This window comes from Neoarius graeffei, chromosome 5 (assembly GCF_027579695.1).
Source record: "Neoarius graeffei isolate fNeoGra1 chromosome 5, fNeoGra1.pri, whole genome shotgun sequence".
In the NCBI taxonomy this organism is placed as follows: Eukaryota; Metazoa; Chordata; class Actinopteri; order Siluriformes; family Ariidae; genus Neoarius; species Neoarius graeffei.
In genome coordinates, this window is record NC_083573.1 from 86,650,184 (window position 1) to 86,666,493 (window position 16,310).

Here is a 16,310-nt window from a genome sequence, read left to right on the forward strand (position 1 = left end):
CTGAAAGAATATTATTTTTCCAACCAGAGGTGTTTTTATTCATTTATTTTAAATATTACATTACATTACATTACATGGCATTTAGCAGACACTCTTATCCAGAGCGACGTACAACAAGTGCAGAAGTCAGGTACACAAAGTGCTGAATTTCTAGTCAAAAAATTTCTAGTGCCGACTGATCAAGTGACAGAATCACACTTTGTGTAATAATCTGTTGAAATACCAACAATCAGCAACCAGCCAAGGAAACAAACCAACCATACAAACAAACTGACAAAGTACAGCTCGGTAGAAAAAAATAAAACTCCAGCGGCTAACCCCAGGCTAGACAGTACACAGTCTGGGTTGGTTTCGACCGATACGCAGTTACACAGTGGAAATAATCTCTAATTATTTTGATTTATTGAAATTTGGCAGTGTTGACGTTCTGGTTTATCCAGGATATTCGTCTTTATGTGGCAGTTCTGTAGGATTCTGGTTTGGTGCTGAAAAACCAGTCCTGTTAACTGTCACGAAGCATTTTTGCAACAGCTTGGATGTGAATGAACAGAGCTCGTTTGTAACAACACGTCTTTTAACCTGAGACGTGTCCGAGACTTTAGCACTGCGTTAACAAATTCAACCAAAACAGATTCCAGTCTGTATAATGAGACGGTGAGGTATTAGACATGTAAAAGTCATGTTTTTCAGTTTAGTGGTACTTTTAAATGTAGTTTCCTTCTGTTGTCTACGTTATAATAGAAGCATTGTTGCTGCTTAACTACTTTGAGTGCAGAGCGAGTTAAATAGAATTTTGGAGCAATTTCCCCAGCACTTTGTGTGTGTGTGTGTGTGTGTGTGTGTGTGTGTGTGTGTCAGAGAGAGAGAGGACTGTTGGCATGTCGAGGCAGGATGCAGGCATGTGCAGGCCTCGGTAGCTCAGTGACTCAGTGGAGACGAGAGAACAGCAGTAACAGCAGACATGGATGACTCCAGTTTTCCCATAGGACCTCATGTGCGCACACACTGTTCCCAGCCATGTTGTGGTAAAACTGAGCTGTATTTTTGGTGGGTTTTGGTGCAGTGCTGGAGTGAGGTTGCTGTGGCCAGCTTTCTTTCTCTAAAACTGTATGAGAGTGAGATGGGGGGACGGGGGAGGGAGAGGGCAGCTTCCTTCCTCCGTCTCCTCGCGCTCACTCTTCTGCTCTGCGTTACTGTTACACAACACTGTTCGAGTGGGGTTGTATCCATCCTCCCATCCACCACCTCTCTGTCTTTTTACCTCAAGTCTGTTTGAGAAGCGTAGTGTCAGGACAGATGCACAGGAGGCTGAAATAAATAGCCAACATATGGTCATCGGATCCACAGGCCCCACAGGCCCCTCAATCCTACTCCTAACATACACCCCCCTCTCTCTCTCTCTCATCATGAAGAAACTTTTCATCTTTATATTCAGCTACCATGAGACTGACTTATTATTCATCTCATTCTCATCCCATTATCTCTAGCCGCTTTATCCTGTTCTACAGGGTCGCAGGCAAGCTGGAGCCTATCCCAGCTGACTACGGGCGAAAGGCGGGGTACACCATGGATAAGTCGCCAGGTCATCACAGGGCTGACATATAGACACAGACAACCATTCACACTCGCATTCACACCTACGGTCAATTTAGAGTCACCAGTTAACCTAACCTGCATGTCTTTGGACTGTGGGGGAAACCGGAGCACCCAGAGGAAACCCACGCGGACACGGGGAGAACATGCAAACTCCACACAGAAAGGCCCTCGCCGGCCACAGGGCTCAAACCCGGACCTTCTTGCTGTGAGGCGACAGCGCTAACCACTACACCACCGTGCCGCCTCTTTTATTATTATTATTATTATTAATTTTTTTTTTCCTACTGGCTTCCTCCTATGGTTTAAAGTTGGTATCCCCAGAAACTGGAGGCAGAGCTACTAACAGTAGGGTACTATTCAGCGCTGCTTGGTTTTGCATATGCATTGTACTACGAGCGACTATTTACACAGACATTGAATTTAAAAAAACAAAAAGAAAACGGAAAACCCAGAATCCTCTCGTTCCTTGGTGCCAAGTTTGTGGCATGAAAAACAACACTGAGTAGTTTTTGTTTCTCACCCTGGATAGTGTTTTTCAGTAAGTTCTCCCTGACTGGACCATGAACTGAAATGTAAAGTATATCCACACATCCAGCTTCAAGAAGAATTTAATTTTGTGCCGAACAAACTTTTTGCTTTTATTTTGAAATTAAAGGAGAACTGAAGTCATTTTTAAACTTGCTTTATTTCTTAATTAATGTGTTATTCAATTACGTTTTCGGTTTTAGTAACCTTATATCGTGGCTCGTATTGGCAACTAATTGCAATTAAATTAGGCTCCAGCTTGCCTGAGACCCTGTAGAACAGGATAAAGCGGCTAGAGATAATGAGATGAGATATTATACTTATCGGCCTATTCGGTTTTTAGCCATGTTGAATGTAGTTCGTTTGGTCCACGGCAGGCGGCGCTTATCCACGCGAGCTTCACGAGACTTCTGCGAGACTTCGAAACGTGAAGTGTCAGCCGGGTGTCGGTGCCGCCATTTTGAAAACTGTTTTCCAAACGAAGTATTGCACAAAAACGAGTTTAAATGACGATTACTGCCTACTTTTTTCAAACTTTCCTGATTGCTCTCAAAACAAACAAAACTTCCGGCTTGATTACATCAGCATTCGAAAGAGGGCACGCGCGCCTTTTGACAATGTTGGGAGATGTTGGTGACTTTGATTTCCGCTGTACGTTTTACTTCCGTCCTACGATGTCTCACACAGGTCTCAACGAATCTCGTTTACGGCCGTTGCTTTGACATATGGACTGATGTATTACAGAGCATATTTCAAACACTCATAACTTGCTACAGCAGTGACAAAATGGCGATCAATAGAATTTTGATAATAAGAAAAAATTTGCCTTGAGTTCCCCTTTAAGTTCTGTTTTCATTGCCTAGATTTTCACCTTTTGTAGAAATGTACAAACCCCATTAATAAAACCTTTTGCGTCAGGAATTTTGTTGTATCTAATATAAGTAGGTTCTGAGGATGTTGAATCAGTCAAAGGGACACAATTTGAGTTCACTGTTCATTAATTAATCTATTAACAAATGTCATATATGACATTTGTTAATAGATAAGGTTCTCAGCCATCCAGGTCATCGTAATCCATAGGTGCTAAAGAAGACTTCAAGCAAGTCCAGTTGCCTTCTTTAGCACCTACGGATTAACGAACGTCCTGAAGCGTTATATTAATGGTGCAATTCCTCTCGGACTAGCGAAAAAAGAACCAGCAGCCTGAGATCAGATCAAATCAGATGGCGCCTGTTTGGGTCCGTTATTGTTTTTTCAAGGTGCAGTGGAAAAAACTGCTTTTCTTCTTTATTTTTCTCTCCTCCTCCCCTTATCCCTCAGTTCTTCACATGTGGGTGCTCTCCTCTCAGCAGGTAAAAGTGTACAGCACCTCCTCCCCCTCCCCTCACACACTAGCAGCACCATCCTCGCTCCTGTTAGCTTTGAAGTGTATGTGTCACTTTCAGCAGTTTGGCTCTGAGCCATTGTCTATCAACCGTGTTTAGAAAAAGCTCACGGCAGCTCCAGCCTGGGAACTTCAGACAAGCAGGACGACTACTAAAGCAACCGCTCTGCATTTTTCTCCTGGAGCGGTTCAGCTCTCGAATCGAGAAGGAAAAAAATCCAGCACGCAATGAGAATCACGCTAGTTCTGATACTATGAAAGACCAAGTTGTGACTTTGGACCCTGGCCTGTGTTTATAGTTAAATTTAGATTGGGAATGAAGGCTGGCTAGTCTAATAAATAACCAGGTGTTGTTTCGCATGTGGCAGAGTCACATGTAGCAGTACTGGAGGACATCCTTGATATCAGTGCTGCATACGGGCACCGTGGTCAGGGGGGTCTTAGTAAAATACATAAAAATCTTACTAAAATAATAGAAAACGCTTAAATTTGTCATTTTACCAAGAATAAATTCAACCACGTGAGCTTGATGAATACACTTTAATGCCTTCTTGTTGCTTTGCGTAACTGCAGCTGATAATGATGATATTAAACAGCAATCAGAAAAGTGTCCTGTGACGTACGGTATCAGTCAAAAGTTTGAACACCCTCGAATTCAATTCAAGACACTTCTTCACGTCTTAAAGTAATGATGGACGTCGTTTCTCTTTATTTGGTTGAACTTATGAGTTCTTGACATAATATGGATTACTACACTTGTGGATGGAATAGGGCTCTTTACTGTTTGTTTATTATTTACTATTTACTGTTTTGATCTCAAACGCATTAAGAAGGTGAGAAATTGTGCTAATTTACTTTTGACAAGGCACGCCTGTTAATCAAAAAGCATTCCTCATAATGCTGGTTAAGATGATGCCAATAGTGTGCAAAGCGTCATCAAGGTAAACGCTGGACATCCTGAATAATCTGAAACATAGTTTTTATAACACACTTTCTTTGTTTACCACACAATTCCATACACGTTCCAGATGTTATTTCATAGTTTTATCGAAAATAGTCAAAATACAGAAAAACTTATGAGTAGGGGTGTACAAACTTTTGACTGGTACTCAGAGGTGGACAAAGTACCAAACTTCATTACTTAAGTCAAAGTACAGATCCCACTGGTCAAATGTTACTCCGATACAAGTGAAAGTTGTCCAGTCAAATTTTTACTTAAGTTAAAGTACTGAAGTACTTGCTTTTAAAAATACTTAAGTATTAAAAGTACATTTTCTGTCAACGCATTGTTGTATTATTGCCACAACGCTTAAAAAACCTAATGCCGTTACCAAAGACAGAAATGTGAATTCACAAAATGAACGCATGCTGTGCATCATGATGGTTTAATGTTAGGCTAGCTAGTCAGTGAAGCTCCACCTGACATGCTAGCAAACTCTTTTCAAACTCGAAATCATATTGGGTAGCTAACGCTACTAGAAAAGAAACATTTCTATAATCTGTTTATTTGGCAGGATTATGCTAAAACATATTTCTGAAAGGACTACAGATAAGTTAACGTTATTAATGTTAGCGTAACTCCGCTTTTACATGCTAATTAACATTGTCCAAGTTAACTAGCTATGTGTTAACGTTAGCCGTGGAACAAGGCGATGGCAACTTGGTGAGCAAATCCATAGAAAGTCATTTGACTAACCGGACTGCATAGCTATTGCAATGTTATCGCTAGCTCTAAAAGCACAGACAACTTCATTGCAAGCTTTCTCTTGGAATAAAACATTTATATACCTCAATAAGCTTCCGCAGGTTGGATGGCGAGGTTTTGGAGGCCGTGATGTGGTTCGTTTTCGGCAAACAAAGCAAACATTTAAAACGAAACGAATCTTTAATCCATTCAGAAAACTGAAACATGGGTTCTAGGTATAGCCATGAGTGCGTGCATTCTTCAGAAAAACCGCCTCCTTCCATTCTACCATCAACTGATCGTGTTAAATAATGCTGCTGAGAAATCATTGAACTTGATTTTATACAGTCTATGGACGTGACGTGACCCTAGTGATTACTGATAGGCTGTCTCAGTATCACCTGCAAAAAAACCAATCACGTTTAAGAAAAGAAAAAAACATCCACTTTCAAAGCCGCTTCATAGTAACGAGTAATGAGGAGCTTGACAGAAATGTAGTGGAGTGAAAAGTACAATATTTTTCTTTCAAATGTAGTGAAGTTAAAGTCATAAGTTTAAAAAAAAAAAAAGTAAAGTACAGATACTCAAAGTGTACTTAAATACAGTACTCAAGTAAATATACTTCATTATTGTCCACCTCTGCTGGTACTATACTTCATCGCATTTCATACTAATGTATCATCCACCACAAGTGATGGACTTGCAGAAGTCTTTCTTTCTCCCTCCATGATGTGTCGCATTCAACCCATCTACAGTATAGCTTGTATGGTGTGTGTTGGATGATTTAGCACTGCAGGAATCTTATCTCCTGAATGAGCCGTCTAATCATTGGAGCCCCTCCAGTGAGGGGTCTCGCACCTCCATCGTCCCCCACCGGAGACTTCCTTCACCTCCAGTCTGCTTCACAGGACGTCCGATTGGTCGGAAACATCTGGCTACTGCCGTGGAGCTCATGCCCATGTCCACACCCTGTTAGGGAAAAAAATCCGCCATGATTATTGATGACAGCTGAAATTTGGTGGTCAGGAAACAATGCACTTTGGCTGCTTTAATTCTTCCCCCTGACGCTGCAAGCTCACAGGGAATTTTGTCCACCCGTCTCGAGGGGGCTTACTCCGGGTTGGGGAAATTGTTCGAGACAAGATTTTCTGACTGTAATCCAAGTGAGCACTTCATAGATTCATTCCTTCATGCATCAGTTGTTATGTTGGTGATGCTTTCGCAGAGCTGTGAGTTTAGTCATGCCAGTTCAGCTTGTTAGAGAGAGAGAGAGAGAGAGAGGAAAGGGGGCGGAGGGCGCGCTGGTGAGGAAGGGGGCATTCTTTTCCAGAGTGTTTGGCAGCATGTGAGGACTTTTCCAGCCTCATGTGCCTCTGTTTCTACTGAACACAAACACGCACCAACACACGCATCACGCTGTGCATGACCTTTGTAGTGTCACCTGTGGATGGTTTCTTCTTACAAGGATGTTTAAAAACTGTGGTGTGTGTGTAAGTGTGTGTGTTGTGCTTTGCTTCAGTGAGAGTGATGGGTGGGAACAGATGTAGTAACAGTAGCACCCCCACCCTCCAACATGCTCCTGGCTGAGCTGCAAGAATCTAATAACAAGTCTCTCTCTCTCTCGCTTCACACAACTCCAAACCTGCCCCAGTGTTGGGAAATCCTCGACAACTTCTCTCCACCATGCACACCAGGTCCTTACTATCTTGTCTCGTCTCTACAGGTCCCCTAATTGGCCAGTTTGCCTTTTCATCATGTTTTTATCTTCCTTGTTTTCAGCATTTTCTTTCAATCTGGTACATCACTTCTTTGCTTAATTCCCGTCTACCATCATCTGTTGCTGTTCATTTTGCAGGCCATAAAAGTGCCAGACAGTGTGCTGAATGCAGATATATGCCCTCCACCGAGCTGATGGACCACTGAGCTGGTCCTCCCTGGTGATACCCTTACAGAAGTACCCTTCAGTTATAGTCTTCTATCTGGGGGTATACTGTTTTCATACGGTCAAGTTTGTGCCATACCGCGAGTTGGCCTAGTGGTTAGCGTGTCCACCTCTCGATCGGGTGATCGCGAGTTCTACTTACAGTCGGGTCATACCAAAGACCATCATAAAAATGGTACCTACTGCCGTCTGGCAAGGCACACTGCAATACAGATGCGAGTGGGGAGTCAAACTCTCACGATTACCAGAGGACTAGCCCCCTACTGTAACCCTAGCTATGTAATAGGGAGATGCCGAGGGCTATGGAAACGGAGCTCAGCGCCGCCCTATGCACCACATGGTGTGGGAAGGACTTTGATTTGATTTGAAGTTTGTGCCATGTTGAGAAGATCAGCGTTTTATTACACCTTCTGGCTGAATCCAGAAAGAACAGTGTAGTGTTGATTATAAATTGCAATCTGCATAATAATAATAAACATAAGGAAAATGGGACAATTGTGCAGTTTATTTTTGATTATGAAGATACATTGCTGGTTTCCTAGTAATGCCAGTACAGGGCTCGAAATTCATACATTTTTTTTCACCAGCCAGCCGGACTAGTTACCTTCCAAAGTAACTAGCCAAACAGAAAATCAGCTCGCCAAAATTTTTTCATGTATGAATTTTACTTCTGTCAAAAATAACACAAAAGAGAGTAGTTACCATTGTTCATGACTAATGTGCATTTATTTCAAGACCGAGTATTTTGATACTGGTTTTTTTTTTTTGCACACTTTACAAACTGGCATTTGCTATTCCACGTCCTCCTCGCGATATCCAAAAAAATGCCAGATGACTGACCCTTTACTAGTTCTTTTAGGAGCCAATTCGTCCGCTTCCATTTTTAATTTGTCGCTGAAATTGACAGAGCTTACACGGTAGCCTATGCAACGCCAGCGATTGCACGAACTGAGTCAGCGCTGTAAACCGAAACTAGGAAATCTCCCCGCAAGTTCCTTTCAGCACCGAGATGTTGCCTGAGATTGGTTGGCGAGTGCGTGACGTTATTGTTTTTTTTACCCTTAGGCAGCCTCTCACGTTACTGCCTGAGGGACAAGGAGAAAACCACCGGAAAATGTTTTAAACAAACGCAACAAACATGAAACAAACGCAAGTCAGCAGATGACCATAAAATACTCGATAGTTACAATATAATAAGTATATGTCTCTCACACACAATTTTCGGAGATATATCGAGTATATTTGATATATCGCACAGCCCTAGTCTGAATCTTCGCTTCATATATATTTTTTATGTTCAACTAGCCAGCCAGGCTGGCTAGTGACAGGAATTACCCGCCAAATGACAAATTAAGTCACCTCGGGCGACCGGACCACCGCGAATTTCGAGCCCTGCAGTACAAATGGCATTGCGTTAGCGATAACTCAATCAGAAATAGATTTATGCCGGAAATATCTGCACTCACTACTGCACTGGCAGTGTTTCAGTTCAGCGCCAATTATTTAATGCCGTATTTTGTTTAAATACTTACTTATGGCTACCTCACAACCAGTGACGGACTGTTACTATTAGAGCTGGGACTTAAGCTCAGCCAAACCTTAGCCAGACACCAAAAAGCAACAGGGCAAAGGATTTTGTAAGCGATTAGCGGCAGGCTGCCAGGTCGCTCTGTTGTGTGTAGTTGTTGATGTTGATTTTAAAAGTAACTGAGTAAATTACAGAGGGAAATGAATGCTTAAGTCTGAGTGAAAAATACTGTTGCGAGTGTGCAGCGTGGAAGAAGAGTCTGGAGACAGAAATCTTAGTTTCTCGGTCGTTAGCCTGTGCTACTTGCTCTCGATAGCACTGGCTTGACCGCTTTATTAGCATTCGCTAACACTACTGATGAACGCTACACCGGCTGGAAGGTGACTTCACCGCTGCGCTGACGGCACCGACTCATGGTTAAGCTCACGTTGGCCTTCGAGAAGGCTGAGGGCGATACATTTTTGGCCCCTCCCACTATGAATCAAAATCTGATTGGTTAATTCATCTGTTACTTCCTACATAAACATACACTGCCATGGCCTTCTGTCCCAGCAATGAAGTTCTAACCAGTGAGTGGGCAGCTCTAAACTCTTCTCAGCCTAGACACAACAAACAAAAAACATCCATCCATCCAACAAACAAATCTCATTTTTAAAACTCTATTTTAATGTTTTTAGGACAGTAGCCCTTTCATTTCTGAAGCAAATTTGATAGAAAATGAGGCCAAATTAGAAGAGAATAATTCATGAAATTATGAAAGAATGAAAGAAATGAAATATAACATTTGAAATGCTGATATGTTTGGGCCTTATCTGAAGGACTAGAAGGCCCTGATGGTTCCCCTCTGGTACCAATAAACAACAACCCCTTGGTGTAATATTTTGAATGCCATGTTTTGTGCTATTATTAGCTAGCTAGCTCTTGTAGCAGTGCTTTCCAAGGTCTTTATAAACTAGTTCGGTAGCTTCAGCGACGCGCTACCTGATTTATTAATTTTTTTTAAATGGAAAAAAAGCATAAAATAATATTGATGTTAAAAAAACTGAGACAAATGCACTTTTCAGAAATATTGCAGTATTTTTGTGTTTTTAATGGAAATTACAAGCTGATTGGAAGCTTATTTGATGTTAAAGGGGAACTGATGTAATTTTTAAACTTGCTTTAGTTCTTAATTAACGTGTTATTCAATTACGTTTTCGGCTTTATTAACCTTATATCGTGACTCGTATTGGCATATTATATTACACTTATCAGCCTTTTCAGTTTTTAGCCATGCTGAATGTAGTTCGTGTGGTTCATGTCAGGCATCGCTTATCCACGCGATCTTCACGAGACTTGTGCGAGACTTCAAACATGAAGTGTCAGCGCCGCCATTTTGAAAACTGTTTACACAGCAGCCAGATCATTCCAATTTAGATTAATTTTGAGATTTGCCAGCTTCATCAGTGATGATAATTATTCCATACGACTTTGAACCAACGTAGAGTAGAGAAGAGTTGGAAAGACGATAGGATAAGGACTTGTCCGTCGCGCTGGTATTTACGTCATTACTGTCGCACAATTAAAACGTGCCAGATCAGGCGGCTGGTGGGTTTTCAAAATAATAAATACATGCATGTATTTTTGTGATAAATACATATTATACTGAGCGCATTTCCCACATAATCCTCACCAAGGTTTCGGATAGCACTACAAAATGGCGTCCCTACTATTTCATGCCCTATATAGTGAGTAGGGAGCGATTTCGGACACGGAAAACTTCCGGCTTGATTACATCAGCGTTCGAAAGAGGGCGCGCGCGTCTTTTGACAACATTGGCAGATGTTGGTCACCTTTGATTTCCGCTGTACTTTTTACTTCCATCCTACGATGTCTCGCACAGGTCTCAACGAATCTCGTTTACGACCATTGCATTGACATATGGACTGATGTATTACAGAGCATATTTCAAACACTCATAACTTGCTACAGCAGCGACAAAATGGCGATCAAAAATGCATTCCTATATTTAATAAAATGAGAGAAATAGAATTTTGATGATTAAAAAAATTTGCCTTCAGTTCATTAATTTTGCACTGAAATTTAATTGTAGATGTGGGTGTGAGTCGAGCAGCACCCAGTGTGACTCTGATCTACAACCTGTGTGTGTGTGTGTGTGTGTGTGTGTGTGTGTGTGTGTGTGTGTGTGTGTGTGTGTGTGTGAATTTACCAACATTTGTCCTGTTGGTGTTGAGTAGCATCTCCTGATAAGCACATCCATTTCACTGCAGTGTCATGGCATTCTCATCATCTGCACCGACCAACACACACACTCACTCACTCTCTCTCTCTCTCTCTCTCTCTCTCTCTCTCTCTCTCTCCCCATCTCTTTGTCCATCTGTTTCCACTCTCTGGTGAGGAGGAAGTAGCCTGGACCGGAGAAGAGCTTCCTGTGGGGCTGTAAACGGGAAACGGCAATTAGTCGAGGGAGAAGCCTGTTACTTCACCCCTCTCCTCTCTCCCTCTTCTCACTCTCTCTGACTCTTCTTTCTCTTTCTCTCGCCTCTTGTTTTTTCTGCAATGGGATCCATTCCTCAAGTTGTGTCAAAGCTAGCCTGTTGCTGCCCAGCTCATACAGTATGTAACTGTGTGTGTGTGTGTGTGTGTGTGTGTGTGTGTGTGTGTGTGTGTGTGTGTGTGTGTGTGTGTTGCCTCTTAAGAAGCACTCAGTACTTCACATAAAACCCCATCCGCTTTAATGATGCTTATCAGTTTCTACCAGTCACATCTCTCTACCTATGAGGATGAGAAAAAAAACCCTCAAATAATTAAATTCCTTCAACTTTGGGGAAAAACTGCTACTCGTTTAATTCTTTGTTTGCAATCACATAACTTTTTGCCTCCTGGTTCACTTCGGGTTTCCAAGTGACAGGCAACAATCAAAGATGGCGTCCAAGCCAAGTACGCGTCCGTCATCATCTTGTGGAAAACATTTTCCATCTGACCATGTTAACGGACTAGAACCAAAAGCAAACTCGAGATATCAAGAAAAAATATATTTATGCAATGGATTGGACCCCTACAACTTTTTCAAGCAATTTCAGCAACTTTCCAACCATAAGAGTTTCCGGACATTTCCAATTATCTGGTAGTCCAAACATCAAGCATTGTTTTACACAAAGAATCAAATGAAAGCTTTCAAAAGTCTTGACGCTGATAACTTTTTCATTTGTGGTTGGGTTCATGATGCTGGAATAAGACTTGTAAAGGACAATAATCATTTAATTTTTGCGAGGGTCAGTAATGTAAACCGAAGTGTAGTATGTGATTCAAGTCGGAGCTGCTGTTGGCATTTTTGCAACGATAGCTTACAGTTTTGAGCTTCATGAAAAACCACAGGTTAACAGACCACGTCAAAATTGAGGATCTTCTTGAAGCTACTAAAATGACTCCCATAATGAATGTAATCAAGAGCCAAACCTTCAAACTCTTTGGCCATGTAAAACAAGCAGAAAGAAGATTTGCTAAGATCTGTGTCGAAGGCAAACGGAACAGAGGAAGATCGAGAAAGCGTTGGCGAGACAATATATACCGGGGTGGGCAATTATTTTTTCCATGGGGCCACATGAGAAACAGAAAATTTAGTGGAGGGCCGGACCAAAAGGCTGAACTAAATTCTGCATAATATTAATTGTATTTCTTTATATAAAGCAATAAATAACATTGTTTTTACAAGCTGCTAAGACTGGTAAGAGTATGGAAAAATCGAGGTTGCCATACAAAAAATGTCATTTATTCAATCAAATTTCCCAAAACAATGGTTAACAAAATGTGAACGTTTGTACCTTTTTTTTTTTTCAGTCACATTCACCCCAAAACACAATAAAGACATCACAATATTGTCTTTCTACTCCACATATCAAGCAAAATACATCATATTATAATAATGATGCCCACATTTGTAGTCTAATCACCTCATTTGGTGTTTTTCAGTTTTTTATTTGTTCAGTGAGAGAAATCTAGTCTCTGTTGGTCTTTAACGAGTGCATCAGAGTCAGGTTGAATGTCTGAGGTGGAGATGTGAAGCACAGCTGACAGATGATCATCAGTTGATTCGGTGTAGGTATCAGATCTACAGATCGGCTCGGGCTCCGGCGCCTGCTGGTGACGTCACACTATGTGATTGGCTGGACCGTTTGAAGGATGACGTACAAGTTTGTGGTTGGTCTGGACAAATTACGGAAGTAGTTATCGCGGGATTAGGTTTCGTGGGATTTCATGTCATGTTCATGTCGCGCGCATTGCGTTTTTGTTGAACACAACTTCAAAATAAAAGCAATGCACATTCAGTCCATGCATGAGGTAAAATTAGAAAATACGTTTATTTTGTAATTTCTAATTAATCTTACGCGGGCCGGTCAGAATGAACCAAAGGGCCGGATGCGGCCCGCGGGCCGTAAAATGCCCGGGTCTGATATATACCAATGGTCCGGTCTCAATAGTCAACGACCTTAACAAAGCTACACATAACAGGAAACTATGGAAGGAGAGTTCTCATATTAGTGCGCAATCTGCCGCAGGCAGAGATGGTGTTAGATGATGAACTTGCATTTTATTTCATGACATTTCAGACATACCTCACACTAATGAAGTGACATCATTGGACAACCTGAAAAAATACATAAATTTGAGTCAAGGCCGACCTGCAAACTAGTTTCATCGTTTCATCAACGGTTTGTTTTACGATATCCAAAATGTAAGAAAACTCATTTCGCATTCGAAGTTTTGATTTTAGATACACAAAGTATCATGATGTATGTACCTTTAACACAGTGATCGCTGCAAACACTAGCAATTCCTTTTGAACACAGTGAAAACTTTGCGAGCCATTTTTCATGGTGTCTTTTTGAGATTTTTTTGTTCTTTTCACCCTTGTGCACGACTTCTTTTGGTATCCTATAATACCTTTTTGTCTTTTTCTCAATTTGATCGGTTTGAACATCCAAATACAGAGCAACAATCGGGCATATTTGGAAGCAAAACACAAGAAACTACTGCAAAGCGACTAAACAAATACGACGCCTGCCCATCAGCTGGAAATCTGAATACATAATGAAGCGGATCACTATAGGAAGTGACGTCTATTGCAAACAAGAAACATTTATAAGTACAGGCCCCTGGGTTCAGTGGGGACAATATTTTGATTTTGACCTCTTGTGAGATCACTTGTGTGTTTGTGTTAGGATCTGCCACACTTGTCGTGTCATGAGATAGACAGATGCGCACACAAACACGCGCACACTCCCTCCCTCCCTTGTGCTCTGGAGTCAGGTGCTGGAGTCATAAAGCACGTACTGTGCCAGCGCCATGTCCATGTGTGAGCGGTAGGACATTCTGCTCTGTGAGGCATGCATCTCTGGAAATAAGTTTCAGACTCCTGATGCTGTCCTCTGGTTTGATGTTGGGTGTTGAAAGATTAGCCGAGCGAACCCCGAATAGATATTCTAAAGTTAAAATGTCCCCGTATCTGCTTAGTTTACTTTGCTTACTCCGGAACATGGACAGTTGTGGATGGTTTTGCTTATGGTGCAAGTGTCTAAAGATCTCTAAACACATCCATACACAAGCCTTCTCTCATCTTTTCTGTCTAAACATCTCTTATCTTCTCTGTGTTGCATTGCAGTGATGGAGAGTTCAGCAGAAGAGAAGAAGATGAGGGAGGAGGTCAGCTCCGCCATCGGCACCATGGAGGCCGAGCAGACGGAGGAGACAGATCAACACACTGGTAAGACACACACTGGAAACCCTACACCTAGAACTATCATTTTAATGCTTCAAGATATGGAACTGTGCACATCATATAATTGATATCACCACAGTATTTTGTTTTGCTCATCTTAAATCCACCAATGAATTGACAGTGCTATAATATGTCCTTTTTTAATTATTAAAGAATATATCCCAGCTAAAATATTTAAGGTAAAATATTTTTAAGGTAGAAAAGAGAAGCTACTTGTTAATCTGAGCAAAAATGAGGCTCGATGAGGATGTAGGACTACTGATATTCCCCATTACATTATTTATTGTAATAACAATGACACACGATGTATACATATTTGAACTTTCAAAGTTAAATAATATTGGCTAGCATTGAGTGGTATATCAGATATATTCCATTCAGCTAGTATGATACCGAACGAGTTGCAGATGAGTTCAATATCATGCTAGCTGAATGGAATATATCTGATATACCACGAAAAAAGCAATTATTATTATTATTATTATTATTAATTATACATACACACCCTCTTCATATCAGCATACTCAAAGGCCAATGCTAGCTTACCTGCGACTCGGTGCTGTTAGTGCGACAGTCCAGTCACCTAACCAGTGTAGCATTCAGCAGTAGTGTTGGCAAAGGCCAACACTAGCTTACCCATGACTCGGTGCTGTTAGCGTGGCAGTCCAGTGAGTTTCCAGCCAGTGTAGCATTCATCAGTAGTCTTACCGAAGGCCAGCACTAGCTTATCTGCGACTCGGTGCTGTTAGTGCAGCAGTGAAGTCACCTTCCCACTGGTGTAGCATTCATCAATAGTGTTAGTGAAGGCCAACACTAGCTTACCCACGACTCGGTGCTGTTAGCGTGGCAGTCCAGTCACCTTCCAGCCAGTGTAGCATTCATCAGTAGTCTTACCGAAGGCCAACACTAGCTTATCTGCGACTTGGTGCTGTTAGTGCAGCAGTGAAGTCACCTTCCCACCGGTGTAGCATTCATCAATAGTGTTAGTGAAGGCCAGCACTAGCTTACCCGCGACTCGGTGCTGTTAGCGTGGCAGTCCAGTCACCTTCCAGCCAGTGTAGCATTCAGCAGTAGTGTTAGCGAAGGCCAGCGCTAGCTTACCTGTGACTCAGTGCTATTAGCGCAGCAGTCCAGTCACCTTCCAGCCAGTGTAGCATTCATCAGTAGTGTTAGTGAAGGCCAACGCTAGCTTGTCTGTGACTTGGTACTGTTAGCATGGCAGTGAAGTCACCTTCCCACCAGTGTAGCATTCAGCAGTAGTGTTAGCGAAGGCCAATGCTAGTGCAGTCAAGGCAGCGCTATTGAGAGTTAGCAGCATAGGCTAACGACTGAGAAACTAAGATTTCTGTCTCCAGACTCTTCTTCCACGCACGGTCACCACAGTATTTTTCACTCATACTTAAGTATTTATTTCCCTACATAATCTACTTAGTTACTTTTAAAATCAACATCGACAGCTACATGCAACAGAGTGACCTGGCAGCCAACATTCTCTCAAAATCTTCCGTTTTTAACTAAGCAAACTTGGCGGCCATGTTTGTTTACAAATTGTCACAGTCCCTGACTCGCACAGAAGTTTTACATCTCCGATGTGTCTATTTTCCAGTTTTTCGATGTCCGTTGGTATGTTTTTCTCTTGTAAATATGCGTGAAAATTTTATAATGACGTTTTGGTAGCCTTTCGGGTGTTCAACACGTCTTTAGTTTCAGTTTTCCGTTTACTTATTTAGTGCTTAATTATAGCATAGCTGATACAAGCAGTAGCACTGGATTAGCCTTGTTTTCTTTCATTCCCGGCAGACAAAGAAATGGTTCTGCGCATGCACAGCAGAAAAGTTTTGTCATTGGATATTCACATCAGCTCCGACATGT

At 41.7% G+C, this 16,310-nt stretch overlaps 1 protein-coding gene across 4 annotated transcripts in view; it reads left to right on the plus strand.

Annotated features, from left to right (window-relative positions):
• Positions 1-16,310, plus strand: part of rreb1a (ras responsive element binding protein 1a) — a 127,947-nt gene that overhangs the window by 57,419 nt on the left and 54,218 nt on the right. For all 4 annotated transcript variants that reach the window (XM_060922492.1, XM_060922493.1, XM_060922491.1 and 1 more), the window contains one exon: positions 14,322-14,423. In XM_060922492.1, coding sequence (XP_060778475.1) covers positions 14,322-14,423 — 102 coding nt within the window. The remainder of the gene's footprint in view (positions 1-14,321; positions 14,424-16,310) is intronic.